We start from the raw sequence: 19,016 nt of genomic DNA, 5'->3' as shown, positions 1-19,016 counted from the left end.
AAAAGTTACCATTGTAATTCTTTTAGAATTCCTAGAGTTCTTGAGTTCCTGTGGGAAGGCCTAGATAAAGGTTTATCAGCTAGTTCACTGAAGGGTCAGATTTTGGCTTTTTCTATTGCTTCATAAGAAAATTGCCTGACTTTCAGGCCTTCGTTCAGACTCTGATCAGAGTTAAATCAGTTATTTGTCCAGTTTCTCCTCCTTGGATTCATATTATAGTTTTCCGGGTTCTTCAAATTCCTCCTTTTGAGTTGATGCATGGTTTAGGCTTTCAGCTTTTATCCTGGAAGGTTCACTAAACAAATAGAATGATGCACTCAAAGAAAAGATTAGTCTGAGAATAACATGTAGATGTATTTTTAAAAGTTTCATTAGTTGTTGAAATAGTGACAAAATAAGTGTAAAGTTTTTGTCTTTAACCCCTTAACGACCAAGGACGTGTCAGGCACATCCTACAAAAAAATAGTTAAGGACCAAGAATGTGCCTGACACGTCGTCTGTGTAATGCTCGTGGGATACTCCTCTATCAGACCGAACTCGGCCAGTAGTCTTGTTATCTCGGCGTCAAGCTAGAATTATAGGGAATATCCCAGAGTAGAGAGAGTTGGTAAGATGAGGAGGGCAGCACTCACCACTGGCAGGACACTCCCCAGCGGCAATGGCAGACCAGTCCAAGGCAAATTACTAGAATGGTCAGACAGGCAGTATTTGGCAACAGTAAAGCAGTCCAAGGGCAAACCACTAGAATGGTCAGGCAGGCAGGGTTTGGCAATGGTAAACCAGTCCAAGGGCACACCACTAGAATGGTCAGGCAGGCAGGGTTCGGCAACAGAGGCAATCCAGAACAACAGGGGTTAAACAGGCAGAATTGTCAGACAGGCAGTGTTCAGCATCAGAATATCAATCCAGCAATTTATCGGTATAACAGGCAGAGTAGTCAGACAGGCAGGGTTCAAACACATAAAGGCAATACAGTTAGTAACGATCTATCACACCCAGGAGCACACAAAGTAACACCTATACTTGGGCAGTGATAGTTATTGAGTGACTTACATAAGCACGTGCGGCAATGACTTCAGCGCCGCACTCATACAGACCCAACACAGCCCCTGGAAACGAGCAGGGAAGAAGACGCCGCGCCCCTAGCAACAGCTAGAAGGGCGCGGCGTGACACACTGGGGTTTCAAGCGCTGGTGATTGCTTCCAGACGCTTTCAGGGTATTGCAGTGATGCCTCGATATTGAGGCATCACTGCAATACCCTTTTCTACCCAACGATGCAGAGAGGGCCACTCTGTGGCCCCTTCTGCATCGGCTATCGATGCTGTTGATTGTTGGTGGGTGGAAGCAGCCACAGGGAAGGTGGGTGGTTGGCTCATCGAAGTTTAGTTCCGGATCCTGTCCTCCACAAGTGCGGGGTGGGGTGGACGGGGGCGTGCGCGCGCCACATTTACATTAATAACAGAAAATGTATGGGAAGGATGGAGAGGGAGGGGGGACTTAATGTTTAGCAAGAAATCTGGGAGGGGGAGGGAGGTAGGGTATTGAGGGGGGGCAGCTACACTACAGTTTTTTTTTTTATATGAAATACATTTTTTTTTAAAAAGCACTTTTTATGGTGGGGGGGGGGGGGGCAAACTGGGTACCAAGATGGCTGCAAATAGGTAGAGGGGGGAGGGTTAGAGAGCTGTATGGGGGGATCAGGGAGGTTGGGGGCTAAGGGGGGATCCAACACTTTAGAATCAATATACAAAATGCTTTTTATTTTAGTACTGGCAGACTTTCTGCCAGTACTTAAGATGGCTGTGACAATTGTGAGGTGGGGGAGGGAAGAGAGCTGTTTGAAGGGGATCAGGGAGGGATCAGGGGGTGGAATGTGTCAGGTGGGAAACTGATCTCTACACTAAAGCTACAATTAACCCTACAATTAACCCTACAAGCTTCCTAATTATTTAGCAGCCTTCTAATTACCAAAAAGCAACGCCAAAGCCATATATATCTATTTCTCAACAAAGGGGATCACAGAGAAGCATTTTTACAACCATTTGTGCCGTAATTTCACAAGCTGTTTGTAAATAATTTCAGTAAGAAGCCTAAAGTTAGTGAGAAAGTGAATAATTTTTTTTATTTGATGGCATTTGGAGGTGAAATGGTGGCATGAAATATACCAAAATGTGCTTAGATCAATACTTTGGGTTATTTTTTAAAATATATATATTTTCATCTGAAGGGTTATTCAGGGGATTCCTGACAGATATCCTGACAGGGTTTAATCAATGGGAGCTGCCATGTTGTGACTTACGTTACCATCTCTGCTTTGGCCAATTGGAGACAGTTATAAGTAGTTCACTAGAGTGTGCAGCCAATGGCTGTGTGGAATATAAGTGTTCTGCTGTGCACTTCCATTTCTAACAGGAACTGAAAAGCTCACAATTTCAGAATGGAATTATAGGGAAAGTGGACAAAATAAATAAAGTATATTGCAAAGTTGTTGGTTTTTTATATATACGATTTATCATTTTATGTTACCATCTCAAAGTATTTTAATGTACCTTAAAATTTTAGCCGAGTGGTCAGTGAAATCAGCCGGGTGGTGTTCTGTTAAATAGGTCAGTGGGGAAAACTCAATTTTCTGTGCTCTAGTGTTACAAGATGACCATAATATAATTCCTGCTACAGAATTTTAGAGTGTAGGTTAATTAAAAATTTAGGAAATATTGTATCTTGGGAAAAAACAAGGAAATTATTTATAGTTTTTTATATATATATATATATATATATATATATATATATATATATATATATATATATATATATATATATATATATATATATATATATATATTTTCAATGCAATAAAGATATTTTAAGAAATTCAGAAAAATCTCCATTATTTGGTATAATTTCTTATAATTATATATGTCCCTATAACTGATATAGACTAAAAAGCAATAATAAATGATGGGTCTGCAACAACAATAAGATAAATTATATTAGCATTGATTATTCCTTTGTTCATTTACATTTGACTTCTGATGTAGCTTTGGAAACCCTTTTATTTAGATGATTAGCATATATAGAACCAAATACAAAGTAAACTTATCGTTTTTATAGACTAAAGGTAAATGTAATCTCTTTTCTGTTAAAATACTACTACTGATACTTAAAGGGACCTTCTAGTGCAAATATTGATGTGACTAGCATACTTTTTAAGCAAGGTTCCCATCTAAATATATTTAAAGGGACATGAAACCCCACATTTTCTTTTGTAATTCAGATAGAGTATATAATTTTACTTCTATTATCAGATTTGCTTCATTCTTATGGTAATCCTTCTTGTAGAACAAACCCAGGGAGGTAGCTTGCTGCCATGTAGTGGTACAGACTCGTGGAAACACTACTTTCATCAACATTGTTAAAGTATTTTTGCTAAACTGCTGCCGTACAGTGTTTTAGGGCACAAGAATGCTCCTGAGCCTACCTACCTGCTTTTCAACAAAGGGTACCAACAGAACAAAGTCAGTTTGATAATAGAAGTACATTGGGAAGTTTTTAAAATTACATGCTGTTTATGAATCATGAAATATAAATTTTAGTTTCACATCCCTTTAAGATCAGTACTCTTTTGTGTCCCAATGGTTCTGATTTCAGAGAATACAAGAGAGCAGGGTTAAAGAACTGCTTAATGCACACTTACTTTGCCTGAAGGAGTGACAAGCTATGAAGCCCTGTATAATTACCTAGGGCTCGATAATGTAAAGGTCCCTGGGCTGCCGAGATTATTAAAGAATGCTCACCAGTCCTGTTTCGCTGGTGGAATTTTCTAAATCCACTTTTTACTTTTAAAAAAAAGGGTGTCTCACTAAGGGACATATACGTTCGAAAAAGTGCACCATTAAATCCGTAATTTAAAAATAATAGAAAACAAATAATTTAACCATTCACACAATAAAACGTAGGAAAATTTTTTATTGTTAAGGTACATCAAAATAGTAACAAATTTGTTCACCAAAAATCTTATTTTATAAAAAAAAATGTAATATATACAGCGTAAAACCTAGAAATTCGTACTTAAATACAAAGTGTTATTGTTTTTTCGTAAAATGGGCTGTACATTGGCATACCATGGGCGTATATAAAATTTTCTCTCAAATCTCAGCATAATTCTTTAAACATTTTCACACTGCAGACCTGTTTTTTTACCAAAATACTCAAAATACATATTACCCTAATAGAAAAACACATGCATATGAAAAGGGAATAGATTGTTATATGGTACACACAGAAGGCAGTGGAATTTGATTTATATTGCCTGTACGGTTTAATTTATAAAGTGTGCCTCCAGCTAACTCTGCTCTATAGAGTGAAGAGTCCCTTTCCAGGGAGCTCCATTACTTTATAAAGGAGGCATCTTGCCACTTGTAGGGAGTTACCCTTTTTTAACATAATTTCATGACGACAACCCCTTCAAGGGCCTGCATAAAAAAACACGTCTGGTCCTGCAAAGCATAAGTAATCGGGCCCCTAGTGTCTTCTTACCATGATTCAAGATCGGCACCAGAGCCTTTTTAAAGATATAAATCTCATAGTTTAATTAACCTAGAAAGCTTTTTTGCACTAAAATTACTTCTCAATTAAAAAACCATCATAAAATTTTAACTTGGGTAATAGTTTTATCACACACCTATGATGTCGATCACCTAATAATAATGTTCGTTATCTGACAGCTAGGGGAGTTCTGAAAGAAATCTATATACTATGCATTGTCCTTATGGTAATCCTATTGTTTCTTTTTGGGCAGGTGTCAGCTGACTCAAACTCTTCAATGAATTCAGGCGTAATACTGGTGAGACCCTCTCGTCTATCTTCAAGTGGTACACCTATGCTGAGTGGAGTCACTGAATATGAACTACCTGAAGATCCCCGGTGGGAAGTGTCAAGGGACAGGTGACAAAACTAGATAATTTTGAATTCTTCTCCCAGATTAAAACCATAAAAATCAAATCAATATTTGTATCTTTATTTAAACAGTAACCGGTTTACTGTCTTTATAATTACAGATTAATACTTGGGAAACCACTTGGAGAAGGCTGTTTTGGTCAAGTTGTCATGGCTGAAGCGATTGGGCTGGACAAGGAGAAACCAAACCGAGTCACCAAAGTGGCTGTGAAGATGTTAAAATGTAAGTTTTATGTGATGGTTTTTATAAAATACTTCATTTTAATTAAACTTCTCAGCAAAAGGACCCAGAAGGTGGATGCATTTTCTTTATTTCTGTATGGCCCATGTTTATGAAAAAAACTAATCATTTTAAGCCAGGTATGAGAAAGAAGATGCATTTCCTTTCTGGGCCTTCATTTTTTTAAATTAAACATTCCACCATTTTTCAAATTGTAAAAACTGACATTGAAATTTAGTGTAGGACCTGTTTACTGCCTGTTTGTCTTTTTCTTTCATCTGATGTTAAAGTCCACTAGACCTCACTTGTGGGAATTACACTTCAGTCAGCTGACCAGTAACATAATTTCCATAACTCTATAAGATCCCACTTATATGAAAACCTTGTGGACTTTTCACCATCTTATGCAAGAAAACAAAATGTATGCTTACCTGATACATGTATTTCCTTCATGATGATGAGACTCTACTAGCACTGCCCTTCTTTACTATACATTTTGAAGCAGAACTTGTTTTGCACTTTGTTTTCCCCACTTTTGTCTTTCCTTCTTCTTGTTTCCTTCCATTTACTTGGCCATAAGTATGATTGAGGGATACTGGGAGGGATTAAATCTTTGGTGTGTAGGGGTATTTTTTGACTCCTTCAAGTGGACTATAGTGTAATGCCACATGTGATGACTTTGTGAGCTTTCACCAGCATGAAAGAAATGGTATCCGTTATAAGAATACATTTGGTTTTCTTTGTTATAATTGATATATAATTTATTCTTTGAGGCATTTCTACCTATTTACAGATACATGGCCATATACCCACCAATAATATGCATGTGAGAAAATGAATTTATAAGAAAGTTTAAAACTGATTTTGTATTTACCAGCAATATTGAATAAATATTTTTAGCATGTCCTATTAAACTTTTGTTTAACCCTATTTAAAATATCACTGGTTAGATTTAGCTAACATTTTGTGAACCAATATAAAGAGGATTTTAAAAAAAGATTTCCCTCATAATACAAAAAAGTTTAATGTTTACTCAACATTTTTTAAAACTGTGATTGATTATATATAAAATGTGTCTGGTGTTTAATCTAAAAGTATTGTAATCTGGTGCTGCTTTTTACGGAGTCCAACCTGCAAATACCTAAAAAATACTTTTTTGGAGAAATAAACTAACTAAAACAGATATTCAGTAGGAATTAACTCAAATGATAACATTTTACATTACACTTATTTTCTTATTTCCAGCTGATGCAAGTGAGAAGGATCTTTCCGATTTGATTTCAGAGATGGAAATGATGAAAATGATAGGAAAACACAAGAATATCATTAACTTACTTGGCGCTTGCACACAAGATGGTAAGTGATCTTTAATTTTAATAGATGGGGCATAGTCAAACTCTTATTTTTTCTATATCATATTTTAAATGTCTAATAAAATAGTTTGTGGTAAATGAAAAGTAATACTACATTTTTAAAGTGATAGTAAATCCTAGCGTTTGTGAAACGCTAGGATTTACCAGTGGAACAAATAAACGGGACTTTCTGTCAAAGTATAAAATACTTCATGCTGAAAGTTGCTTTATTTGTCTGAAGCGTTTACTGCTCTGAGCACCTCAGACAAAACGCTATATTTGTTCCACTGGTAAATCCTAGCGTTTCACAAACGCTAGGATTTACTATGACTTTAACTGGACTTTGTAAAGTTACCCCTCAAAAAAATAATACTGTAATAATACTAAATAAAACTTAATACATTGTGCACAAAAAAAAACTTTGCATTTTTTATTTGTGCCCTATACTTGTTTTAGGTTTTCCAAGGTCTTCTATAGTTTTTCTGTCTTTATAAGCGACTTTACCATTGGTTTACTCCATACCTCAAATCTTGCAATTTATCTGACAAGTATAAATATAGGACATGCCTACAATCTTTGTGACTTGAACTTTGCAAATCTCATTTCAATGAATAAGGTTTGTTTCCTGGATTTTTTATTAAACATGCTCACTTTTTTATTTACTTTCTGTTTGTGTTAAATTTGTATTGCAGAAGATATGAACCAGTGTTGCAAGTAAAATGTAGAATGCATCAATTTGCACTACCTGGCATACTCCCTTTTTTTTTTCCTTTGACAGTAAATAATTTCTTAAAATCCTAATGTTGTAGCGATAAATGCATTTACTTTCAAATGATAGAGTACACAAATTATAACTTTTCATATCTCCATGCCAGGAAAGAAAATAATTTATCAGGTAAGCATACATTTTGTTATTTCCTGTTCACCAGGCAAAAAAAAAAAAGCAAAAAAAAAACCTTTATTGCAAAGCTTTATTCCATCTCCCAGCATTCCCTAGTTATGCTTTGTTTCAGTGACCCATTTCTCCCCCCTAGACAGAGGTGGTTGACAAAGGTTTGAGATATTTTCTCCCAGTGTGGAGTTGTCATAGACCTCCCTGGTGAAATTCGGATTCCAATCCCCAGGTCTAAATTCTTGGAACTGTGCTTCTAATGAATGCTGCCTGGGACTTCCATGATAGAGTAAGGTGCTGCACAACCCACTTGCTATTCCCTGAACAGCTCATGCGGAAGATAACAGTCAGTAAAACATGGGGACAAAACATCCTTTAGATATATCAGTGAAAGAAGAAAAAATAAGGTTGGAATAGTAAAATTGAAAACAGTTGATGGTAGAATAATAGGAGATAAGCTAATTGCAGACTGGCTCAATGATTACTTCTGTTCTCTTTTCAAAAAAGATTGTGAAGACGAATGTCTACTTTAAAGGGACACTCAGGTTAAATTAAACTTTCATGATTCAGATACAGCATGTAATTTTAAACAACTTTCCAATTTACTTCCATTAAAAAAAAATGTGCACAGTCTTTTAGATTTACAATTTGAGTCACCAGATCCTACTGAGCATGTGCAAGAATTCACAGACTATACGTATATGCATTTGTGATTGGCTGATTGCTATCACATGGTACAAGGGGAGTGGAAATATACATAACTTTGAAATTTGTTATAAAAAAATCTACTACTCATTTGAAGTTCAGACTAAGTGCTATTGCATTGTATTGCTATCTTGCATTTGTTGATTATGCAAATCTATGTGTTGACTGGTCCTTTAAGAGATGCTACAAAAAATGGAAACAAGCTTAACACTAGTCTTTTTACAGAGGATAAGGTTTTGTTAGCATTATCAAAAATAATTGTAGAAAGTCAGTTGGTCCTGATAATCATCCAAGGGTTTTAAAATAACGTTGATCAGTGCTAACTGCCCCATTAACTGATCTGTTTAATCATTCACTATTAACAGGAGTTGTTCCAGATGATTGAAGAATAGAAAATGTAATACCTCTTCATAAAAAAGGGCAGTAGGGAAGAATCTGGTAACTAAAGGCCAGTTATTTTTACTTCAGTAGTAGGGAAATGAATGGTAAGTATCTTAAAAGAAAGAATTATGACTTACTTAAAGGGACACTGTAGCCCAAAAAAATATTTTGCGATTCAGATAGAGCATGCAATTTTAAGCAACTTTCTAATTTACTCCTATTATCAAATTGTCTTCATTTTCTTGTTATGTTTATTTGAAAAGCAAGAATGTAAGTTTAGATGCCAGCCCATTTTAGGTGAACAACATGGGTTGTCATTGCTGATTGGACAGCACCTTTAAACAAGTGCTGTCCATGGTTCTGAACCCACAATTTGCTGGCTCCTTAGCTGAAATGCCTTCTTTTCAAATAAAGATTGCAAGAGAATGAAGAAAAATTGACAATAGAAGTAAATTAGAAAGTTGCTTACAATTACATGCTCTATCTGAATCATGAAAGAAAAAATTTGGGTTCAGTGTCCCTTTAAAGACAAACAATTTAAAGGACCAAAATAAATGTGATTATACTTCAGGGAGATCATGTCAGACTAATCCAATTGACTTCTTTGATTATGTAACAAAAGTATTAGACCAGAGCAGTTGATGTAGCATATCTATATTGCAGCAAAAAATTTGACACCGTCCTACACAGCAAACTAATTCCCAAACTGTATCTCCTTGGTCTAGACTCAAAAATTGTGAACTGGGTAGAATGCTGGCTTAAAGGGACATCAAACCGAAACATTTTCTTTCATGATTTAGGTAGAACATTCCATTTTAAACAACATTTCAGTTTACTTCTAATATCAAATTTGATCATTCTCTTGGTATCATTTGTTGGAGCAGCAATGCACTTCTGGTTTCTAACTGAACACATGGGTGAGCCAATGACAATCGGTGTGTGTATGTATATGTATATATATATATATATATATATATATATATATATATATATGTATATATATATATATATATATATATATATATATATATATATATATATATATAAAATTTTATTTTTTTTCTATAAAATACGACGAGTCCAGTCTTGTTTGAATTTAACGTTTTTATAGCACAACTTTTTTTGGTAAGGGTTAAGTATTCCTTTCCTTGTGGGGCAATCTTAGCTGACAAGTTGGGATGCATTTATCATAAAATTGTGGTAATTTTATCGTTTTAAAGCAGTTTTGGAAAAATTGTATGCTTTTTTTTCTCTTAAAGGCGCAGTACCGTTTTTTTCAGATTATTTTTTTCATAAAATAAAGTGTTTCAAGTCTGTTTGTGTTCATTACTAGCCTGTTTTAACATGTCTGACATTGAGGAAAGTCAATGTTCCATGTGTTTAGAAGCCATTGTGGAACCCCCACTTAAAATGTGTCCCTCATGTACTGAAAGGGCCTTACATTGCAAAGAACATATTTTAGATGATAAAAGTATTTCTCAGGATGATTCTCAGTCAGAAGAGAATCAGGTTATGCCATCTACTTCTCCCCAAGTGTCACAACCTTTAATGCCCGCCCAAGAAACGCCAAGTACTTCTAGTGTGTCTATAATTCTTTCACCCTGCAAGATATGGCTGCAGTTATGTCTACTACCCTTACAGAGGTATTATCTAAACTGCCTGGTTTGCAGGGTAAGCGCAGTAGGTCCGGTATTGGAGTAAATGCTGAGCCCTCTGATGCTTTAGTGGCCATCTCTGATGTACCCTCAGTGTTCTGATTTGGGGGTGGGGGAATTGCTGTCTGAGGGAGAGCTTTCTGATTCAGGAAAGATGTTCCCTCAAACAGACTCAGATATGACGGCCTTTAAGTTTAAGCTTGAACACCTCCGCTTGTTACTCAGGGAGGTTTTGGCGACTCTGGATGATTGTGACCCTATTGTCATACCTCCAGAGAAATTGTGTAAAATGGATAGATATCTAGAGGTCCCTGCTTACACTAATGTTTTTCCAGTCCCTAAGAGGATTTTGGACATTGTTACTAAGGAATGGGATAGACCAGGCATTCCGTTCTCTTCCCCTCCTACTTTTAAGAAAATGTTTCCCATATCTGACACCATTCGTGATTCGTGGCAGACGGTCCCTAAGGTGGAGGGAGCTATTTCTACCCTAGCTAAGCTTACAACTATACCTATTGAGGACAGTTGTGCTTTCAAAGATCCTATGGATAAAAAAAATTAGAGGGCCTTCTAAAGAAATTGTTTATTCATCAGGGTTTTCTTCTACAACCTATAGCGTGCATTGTTCCTGTAACTACTGCAGCCGCTTTTTTGGTTTGAGTCTCTAGAGGAGTCTCTTAAGGTTGAGACCCATTAGATGATATTTTGGATAGAATTAAGGCTCTCAAGCTAGCTAATTCTTTTATTACAGATGCCGCTTTTCAAATGGCTAAATTAGCGGCAAAGAATGCAGGCTTTGCCATTTTAGCGTGTAGAGCGTTATGGCTTAAGTCCTGGTCTGCTGATGTGTCATCAAAATCTAAGCTGTTAGCTATTCCTTTCAAAGGTAAGACCCTATTCGGGCCTAAACTGAAGGAGATCATTTCCGACATTACTGGAGATAAAGGCCATGCCCTTCCTCAGGACAAGACAAATAAAATGAGGGCCAAACAAAATAATTTTTGTTCCTTTCGAAACTTTAAAGGTGGACTCTCTACTTCCTCCTCTGCCACAAAGCAGGAGGGGAATTTTGCTCAATCCAAGTCAGTCTGGAGACCTAACCAGACCTGGAATAAAGGTAAACAGACCAAGAAACCTGCTGCTGCTACCAAGAAAGCATGAAGGGGCAACCCCCGATCCGGGACCGGATCTAGTAGGCGGCAGACTTTCTCTCTTCGCTCAGGCTTGGGCAAGAGATGTTCAGGATTCCTGGGCATTAGAAATTGTGACCCAGGGGTATCGTCTAGAATTCAAAGATTCTCTCCCAAGGGGGAGATTTCATCTTTCACGTTTGTCTGTAAACCAGACAAAAAGAGAGGCGTTCTTACGCTGTGTAGAAGACCTATATACCATGGGAGTAATCTGCCCAGTTCCAAAAGTAGAAAAGGGGCAGGGTTTTTACTCCAATCTGTTCGTAGTTCCCAAAAAAGAGGGAACCTTCAGACCGATTTTTGATCTCAAGATTCTAAACAAATTTCTCAGAGTCCCATCCTTCAAGATGGAGACCATTCGGTCAATTTCTCCAACATTGGTGTGTCCGGTCCACGGCGTCATCCTTACTTGTGGGAAATATCTCTTCCCCAACAGGAAATGGCAGAGTCCCAGCAAAAGCTGTCCATATAGTCCCTCCTAGGCTCCGCCCACCCCAGTCATTCTCTTTGCCGTTGCACAGGCAACATCTCCACGGAAATGGTTAAGAGTATGTGGTGTTTAGTTGTAGTTTTTTATTCTACTATCAAGAGTTTATTTTAAAATAGTGCTGGTATGTACTATTTACTCTGAAACAGAAAAAGATGAAGAGTTCTGTTTGTGAGAGGAAGATGATTTTAGCAGCAGTAACTAAAATCGTTTGCTGTTTCCACATAGGACTGTTGAGATGAAGTAACTTCAGTTGGGGGAAACAGTTAGCAGACTTTTCTGCTTAAGGTATGACTAGCCATATTTCTAACAAGACTGTGTAATGCTGGAAGGCTGTCATTTCCACTCATGGGGACCGGTAAGCCATTTTCTTAGTCTCAAACAGAATAAAGGGCTTAATATGGGCTATAAAACTGGTAGACACTTTTATGGGCAAAATCGATTGCTTTATTTGAGCATTTTATACATGTTTATGTTTGAAATTCACACTTATAAGCTTGGAGAACGTTTTTTAACGTCAGGCACTGAGTTAGACACCTTTCCAGTCAGGAAGGGCCTTCCCAGTTGTAGGCTGAGCCTCATTTTCGCGCCATTACTGCGCAGTTACTTTTGAGAGCAAGACATGCAGATGCATGTGTGTGGATCTGAAAGTAGTTGGAAAGGTTCCTAGAAGGCTTCATTTGGTATCGTATTCCCCCCTGGGTTTGGTAAAGTCGCAGCAAAGGCTGTAGCTGGGACTGTAGAGGGGTTAAAACTGTAACCGGCTCCGGTTTCTTTATTTTAAGGGTTAAAGCTCTGAAATTTGGTGTGCAATACTTTTAATGCTTTAAGACACTGTGGTGAAAATTTGAACAATTCCTTCATACTTTTTCACATATTCAGTAATAAAGTGTGCACTGTTTAAAATTTAAAGAGACAGTAACGTTTTTGTTTTAAAACGTTTTTTGTGCTTTATTGACAAGTTTAAGCCTGTTTAACATGTCTGTACCTTCAGATAAGCTATGTTCTATATGTATGAAAGTCAATGTGTCTCCCCCTTCAAAATTGTGTGATAATTGTGCCATAGCGTCCAAACAAAGTAAGGACAGTACTGCCACAGATAGTAAAATTGCCCAAGATGTTTCATCAGATGAAGGGAGTAGACATAGTTCTACATCATCTCCTTCGGTGTCTATGCCAGTTTTGCCCACGCAGGAGGCCCCTAGTACTTCTAGCGCGCCAATGCTTATTACTATGCAACAATTGACGGCAGTAATGGATAACTCCATAGCAAATATTTTATCCAAAATACCTGCATATCAGAGAAAGCGCGATTGCTCTGTTTTAAACACTGAAGAGCAGGAGGGCGCTGATGATAATTGCTCTGTCATACCCTCACACCAATCTGAAGGGGCCATGAGGGAGGTTTTGTCAGATGGGGAAATTTCAGATTCAGGAAAAATTTCTCAACAGGCTGAACCTTATGTTGTGACATTTAAATTTAAATTAGAGCATCTCCGCGCACTGCTTAAGGAGGTGTTATCTACTCTGGATGATTGTGACAACCTGGTCATTCCAGAAAAATTATGCAAGATGGACAAGTTCCTAGAGGTTCTGGTGCACCCCGACGCTTTTCCTATACCCAAGCGGGTGGCGGACATAGTGAATAAGGAGTGGGAGAAGCCCGGCATACCTTTTGTCCCCCCTCCTATATTTAAGAAATTATTTCCTATGGTCGACCCCAGAAAGGACTTATGGCAGACAGTCCCTAAGGTCGAGGGGGCAGTTTCTACTCTAAACAAGCGCACTACTATTCCTATCGAGGATAGTTGTGCTTTCAAAGATCCTATGGATAAAAAATTGGAGGGCTTGCTTAAAAATATTTTTGTACAGCAAGGTTACCTCCTGCAACCCATTTCGTGCATTGTTCCTGTCACTACAGCAGCGTGGTTCTGGTTCGAGGAACTAGAAAAGTCGCTCAGTAGAGAGACTCCGTATGAGGAGGTTATGGACAGAGTTCACGCACTCAAGTTGGCTAATTCTTTTATTTTAGATGCCGCTTTGCAATTAGCTAGATTAGCGGCGAAAAATTCAGGGTTTGCAATTGTGGCGCGCAGAGCGCTTTGGCTAAAGTCTTGGTCAGCGGATGTATCTTCCAAGACAAAATTGCTTAATATCCCCTTCAAGGGTAAAACTCTCTTTGGGCCAGAATTGAAAGAGATTATCTCAGACATCACTGGGGGAAAGGGCCACGCCCTCCCACAAGATAGGCCTTTCAAAGCCAAGAATAAGTCTAATTTTCGTTCCTTTCGCAATTTCAGGAATGGACCGGCCTCTAATTCCGCATCCTCTAAACAAGAGGGTAATGCTTCACAAACCAAACCAGCCTGGAAACCGATGCAAGGCTGGAACAAGGGTAAGCAGGCCAAGAAGCCTGCTGCTGCTAACAAAACAGCATGAAGGAGTAGCCCCCGATCCGGGACCGGATCTAGTAGGGGGCAGACTCTCTCTCTTTGCTCAGGCTTGGGCAAGAGATGTTCAGGATCCCTGGGCACTAGAAATAGTCTCTCAGGGTTATCTTCTGGAATTCAAGGAACTACCCCCAAGGGGAAGGTTCCACATGTCTCACTTATCCTCAAACCAAATAAAGAGACAGGCATTCTTACATTGTGTAGAAGACCTGTTAAAAATGGAAGTGATACACCCAGTTCCAACGGCAGAACAGGGAATGGGATTTTACTCAAATCTGTTTGTAGTTCCCAAAAGAGGGAACTTTCAGACCAATTCTGGATTTAAATATCCTAAACAAATGTCTCAGGGTTCCATCGTTTAAAATGGAGACCATTCGAACGATTCTACCTACAATCCAGGAAGGTCAATTTATGACTGCCGTGAATCTAAAGGATGCGTATCTACATATTTCTATCCACAAGGATCATCATCAGTTCCTAAGGTTCGCCTTTCTGGACAATCATTACCAGTTTGTGGCCCTCCCATTCGGGTTAGCCACTGCTCCAAGGATTTTCACAAAGGTACTCGGGTCCCTTCTAGCGGTTCTAAGACAAAGGGGCATTGCAGTAGTACCTTACTTGGACGACATTCTGATACAAGTGTCGTCTCTCTCAAAGGCAAAGGCTCACACAGACATCGTTCTGGCCTTTCTCAGATCTCACGGATGGAAGGTGAACATAGAAAAAAGTTCCCTGTCTCCGTCGACAAGAGTTCCTTTCTTGGGAACAATAATAGATTCTTTAGAAATGAGGATTTTCCTGACAGAAGTCAGAAAGTCAAAACTTCTAAACGCTTGTCAAGTTCTTCATTCTATTCCACGTCCTTCCGTAGCTCAGTCCATGGAAGTAGTAGGGTTGATGGTTGCAGCAATGGACATAGTTCCTTTTGCGCAAATTCATCTAAGACCATTACAACTGTGCATGCTGAAACAGTGGAATGGGGACTATACAGACTTGTCTCCAGTGATTCAAGTAGATCAGAAGACCAGAGACTCACTCCGTTGGTGGCTAACCCTGGACCACCTGTCCCAGGGAATGAGCTTCCGCAGACCAGAGTGGGTCATCGTCACGACCGACGCCAGTCTAGCAGGCTGGGGCGCGGTCTGGGAATCCCTGAAAGCTCAGGGACTATGGTCTCGGGAAGAGTCTCTTCTCCCGATAAACATTCTGGAACTGAGAGCGATATTCAATGCTCTCAGGGCTTGGCCTCAACTAGCAAAGGCCAGATTTATAAGATTCCAATCAGACAACATGACGACTGTTGCTTATATCAATCATCAGGGGGGAACAAGGAGTTCCCTGGCGATGAGAGAAGTGACCAAAATAATGGAATGGGCGGAGGATCACTCCTGCCACCTATCTGCGATCCACATCCCAGGAGTGGAAAACTGGGAGGCGGATTATCTGAGTCGTCAGACATTCCATCCGGGGGAGTGGGAACTTCACCCGGAGATCTTTGCCCAATTAACTCAATTATGGGGCATTCCAGACATGGATCTGATGGCGTCTCGTCAGAACTTCAAGGTTCCTTGCTACGGGTCCAGGTCCAGGGATCCCAAGGCGACTCTAGTGGATGCACTAGTAGCGCCTTGGACCTTCAACCTAGCTTATGTGTTTCCACCGTTTCCTCTCATTCCCAGGCTGGTAGCCAGGATCAAGCAGGAGAGGGCCTCGGTGATCTTGATAGCTCCTGCGTGGCCACGCAGGACTTGGTATGCAGACCTGGTGAATATGTCATCGGTTCCACCATGGAAGCTACCTTTGAGACAGGACCTTCTTGTACAGGGTCCATTCGAACATCCAAATCTGGTCTCCCTCCAGCTGACAGCTTGGAAATTGAACGCTTGATTCTATCAAAGCGTGGGTTTTCAGATTCTGTGATAGATACTCTGGTTCAAGCCAGAAAACCGGTAACTAGAAAAATTTACCATAAAATATGGAAAAGATATATCTGCTGGTGTGAATCCAAGGGATTCCTATGGAATAAGATCAAAATTCCTAAGATCCTTTTCTTTCTACAAGAAGGTTTGGATAAAGGATTATCAGCGAGTTCTCTAAAAGGACAGATTTCTGCGTTATCTGTCTTACTACACAAACGACTGGCAGCTGTGCCAGATGTTCAAGCATTTGTTCAGGCTCTGGTTAGGATCAAGCCTGTTTACAGACCTTTGACTCCTCCCTGGAGTTTAAATCTAGTTCTTTCAGTTCTCCAAGGGGTTCCGTTTGAACCTTTACATTCCATAGATATTAAGTTGTTATCTTGGAAAGTTTTGTTTTTGGTTGCTATTTCTTCTGCTAGAAGAGTTTCTGAGTTATCTGCTTTGCAGTGTTCTCCGCCCTATCTGGTGTTCCATTCAGATAAGGTTGTTTTGCGTACTAAGCCTGGTTTTCTTCCAAAGGTTGTTTCCAACAAAAATATTAACCAGGAGATAGTTGTACCTTCTTTGTGTCCGAATCCAGTTTCAAAGAAGGAACGTTTGTTACACAATTTAGACGTAGTCCGTGCTCTAAAATTCTATTTGGAAGCTACAAAAGAGTTCAGACAAACATCTTCTCTGTTTGTCGTCTATTCTGGTAAAAGGAGAGGTCAAAAAGCGACTTCTACCTCTCTTTCCTTTTGGCTTAAAAGCATCATCCGATTGGCTTACGAGACTGCCGGACGGCAGCCTCCTGAAAGAATCACAGCTCACTCTACTAGGGCTGTGGCTTCCACATGGGCCTTCAAGAACGAGGCTTCTGTTGATCAGATATGTAAGGCAGCGACTTGGTCTTCACTGCACACTTTTGCCAAATTTTACAAATTTGATACTTTTGCTTCTTCGGAGGCTATTTTTGGGAGAAAGGTTTTGCAAGCCGTGGTGCCTTCTGTTTAGGTAACCTGATTTGCTCCCTCCCTATCCTAAAGCTTTGGTATTGGTTCCAACAAGTAAGGATGACGCCGTGGACCGGACACACCAATCTTGGAGAAAACAGAATTTATGCTTACCTGATAAATTACTTTCTCCAACGGTGTGTCCGGTCCACGGCCCGCCCTGGTTTTTTAATCAGGTTTGATGAATTATTTTCTCTAACTACAGTCACCACGGCACCCTATAGTTTCTCCTGTTTTTTCCTCCTGTCCGTCGGTCGAATGACTGGGGTGGGCGGAGCTTAGGAGGGACTATATGGACAGCTTTTGCTGGGACTCTTTGCCATTTCCTGTTGGGGAAGAGATATTTCCCACAAGTAAGGATGACGCCGTGGACCGGACACACCGTTGGAGAAAGTAATTTATCAGGTAAGCATAAATTCTGTTTTTACCAATGATCCAGGAGGGTCAATATATGACCACCGTGGATTTGAAGGATGCGTATCTTCACATTCCTATCCACAAAGATCATCACCAGTTCCTCAGGTTCGCCTTCCTGGACAAACATTACCAGTTTGTGGCCCTTCCTTTTGGGTTGGCCACAGCTCCCAGAATTTTCACAAAGGTGCTAGGGTCCCTTCTGGCAGTGCTAAGGCCGCGGGGCATAGCAGTGGCGCCCTATCTGGACGATATCTTGATTCAGGCGTCAACTTACCATTTAGCCAAATCTCACACGGACATCGTGTTGGCTTTTCTAAGATCTCACGGGTGGAAGATGAACATAAAAAAGAGTTCACTTGTTCCTCTAACAAGAGTTCCATTCCTAGGAACTCTGATAGACTCGGTAGACATGAAAATTTTTCTGACAGAGGTCAGAAAATCAAAAATCTTAACCACTTGCCGAGCACTTCATTCCTCGGCCTACAGTGGCTCAGTGTATGGTGGTAATTAGACTAATGGTAGCGGCAATGGACATAGTTCCGCTTGCTTGCATTTCAGACCTGCAACTGTGCATGCTCAGACAGTGGAATGGGGATTATGCGGATTTATCTCCACGGATAAATCTGGATCTAGAGACCAGAGACTCTCTTCTTTGGTGGTCGTCACAAGATCATCTGTCCCAGGGAATGTGCTTCCGAAGGCCAGCATGGGTCATAGTGATGACGGACGCCAGTCTTTTGGGCTGGGGCGCAGTCTTGAATTCCCTGAAGGCTCAGGTGTGTGGACTCAGCAGGAGGCCCTACTTCCAATAAATATTCTAGAACTGAGAGCGATATTCAACGTGCTTCAGGCGTGGCCTCCGCTGGCTTTGGCCAAATTCATAAGATTCCAGTCGGACAATATCACGACTGTAGCATATATCAATCATCAAGGGGGAACAAAGAGTTCTCTAGCGATGATAGAGGTTTCCAAAATAATTCGATGGGCAGACACTCACTCTTGCCATCTATCAGCAATCTATATCCCAGGAGTGGAGAACTGGGAAGCGGATTTTCTAAGTCGTCTGACTTTTCATCCGGGGGAGTGGGAGCTCCATCCGGAGGTGTTTGCACAATTGATTCATCAATGGGGCACACCAGAATTGGATCTGATGGCATCTCGTCAGAATGCCAAACTTCCTTGTTACGGGTCTAGATCAAGGGATCCTCAAGCAGTACTGATAGATGCTCTAGCAGTACTGTGGTCATTCAACCTGGCTTATGTGTTTCCTCCTTTTTCCTCTCCTACCTCGTCTGATTGCCAGAATCAAACAGGAGAAGGCTTCAGTAACATTGATAGCGCCTGCGTGGCCATGCAGGACTTGGTATGCAGATCTGGTGGACATGTCATCTCTGCCAC

At 39.8% G+C, this 19,016-nt stretch overlaps 1 protein-coding gene across 1 annotated transcript; it reads left to right on the top strand.

Moving 5' to 3' along the window:
- Window positions 1-3,092: 3,092 nt before the first annotated feature.
- LOC128644702 (fibroblast growth factor receptor 1-like) lies at window positions 3,093-6,534 on the top strand (the record flags this gene model as incomplete). Its single annotated transcript, XM_053697216.1, has 3 exons — window positions 3,093-4,946; window positions 5,060-5,181; window positions 6,424-6,534. Coding segments are annotated over exons 1-3 (409 nt in total), but the record flags the coding sequence as incomplete, so codon positions are not given.
- Between the last annotated feature and the right edge of the window lie 12,482 nt (window positions 6,535-19,016).

This window comes from Bombina bombina, unplaced genomic scaffold, assembly GCF_027579735.1.
Source record: "Bombina bombina isolate aBomBom1 unplaced genomic scaffold, aBomBom1.pri scaffold_2462, whole genome shotgun sequence".
Taxonomy (NCBI): Eukaryota; Metazoa; Chordata; class Amphibia; order Anura; family Bombinatoridae; genus Bombina; species Bombina bombina.
This window is presented reverse-complemented; position numbering and strand designations above follow the sequence as displayed.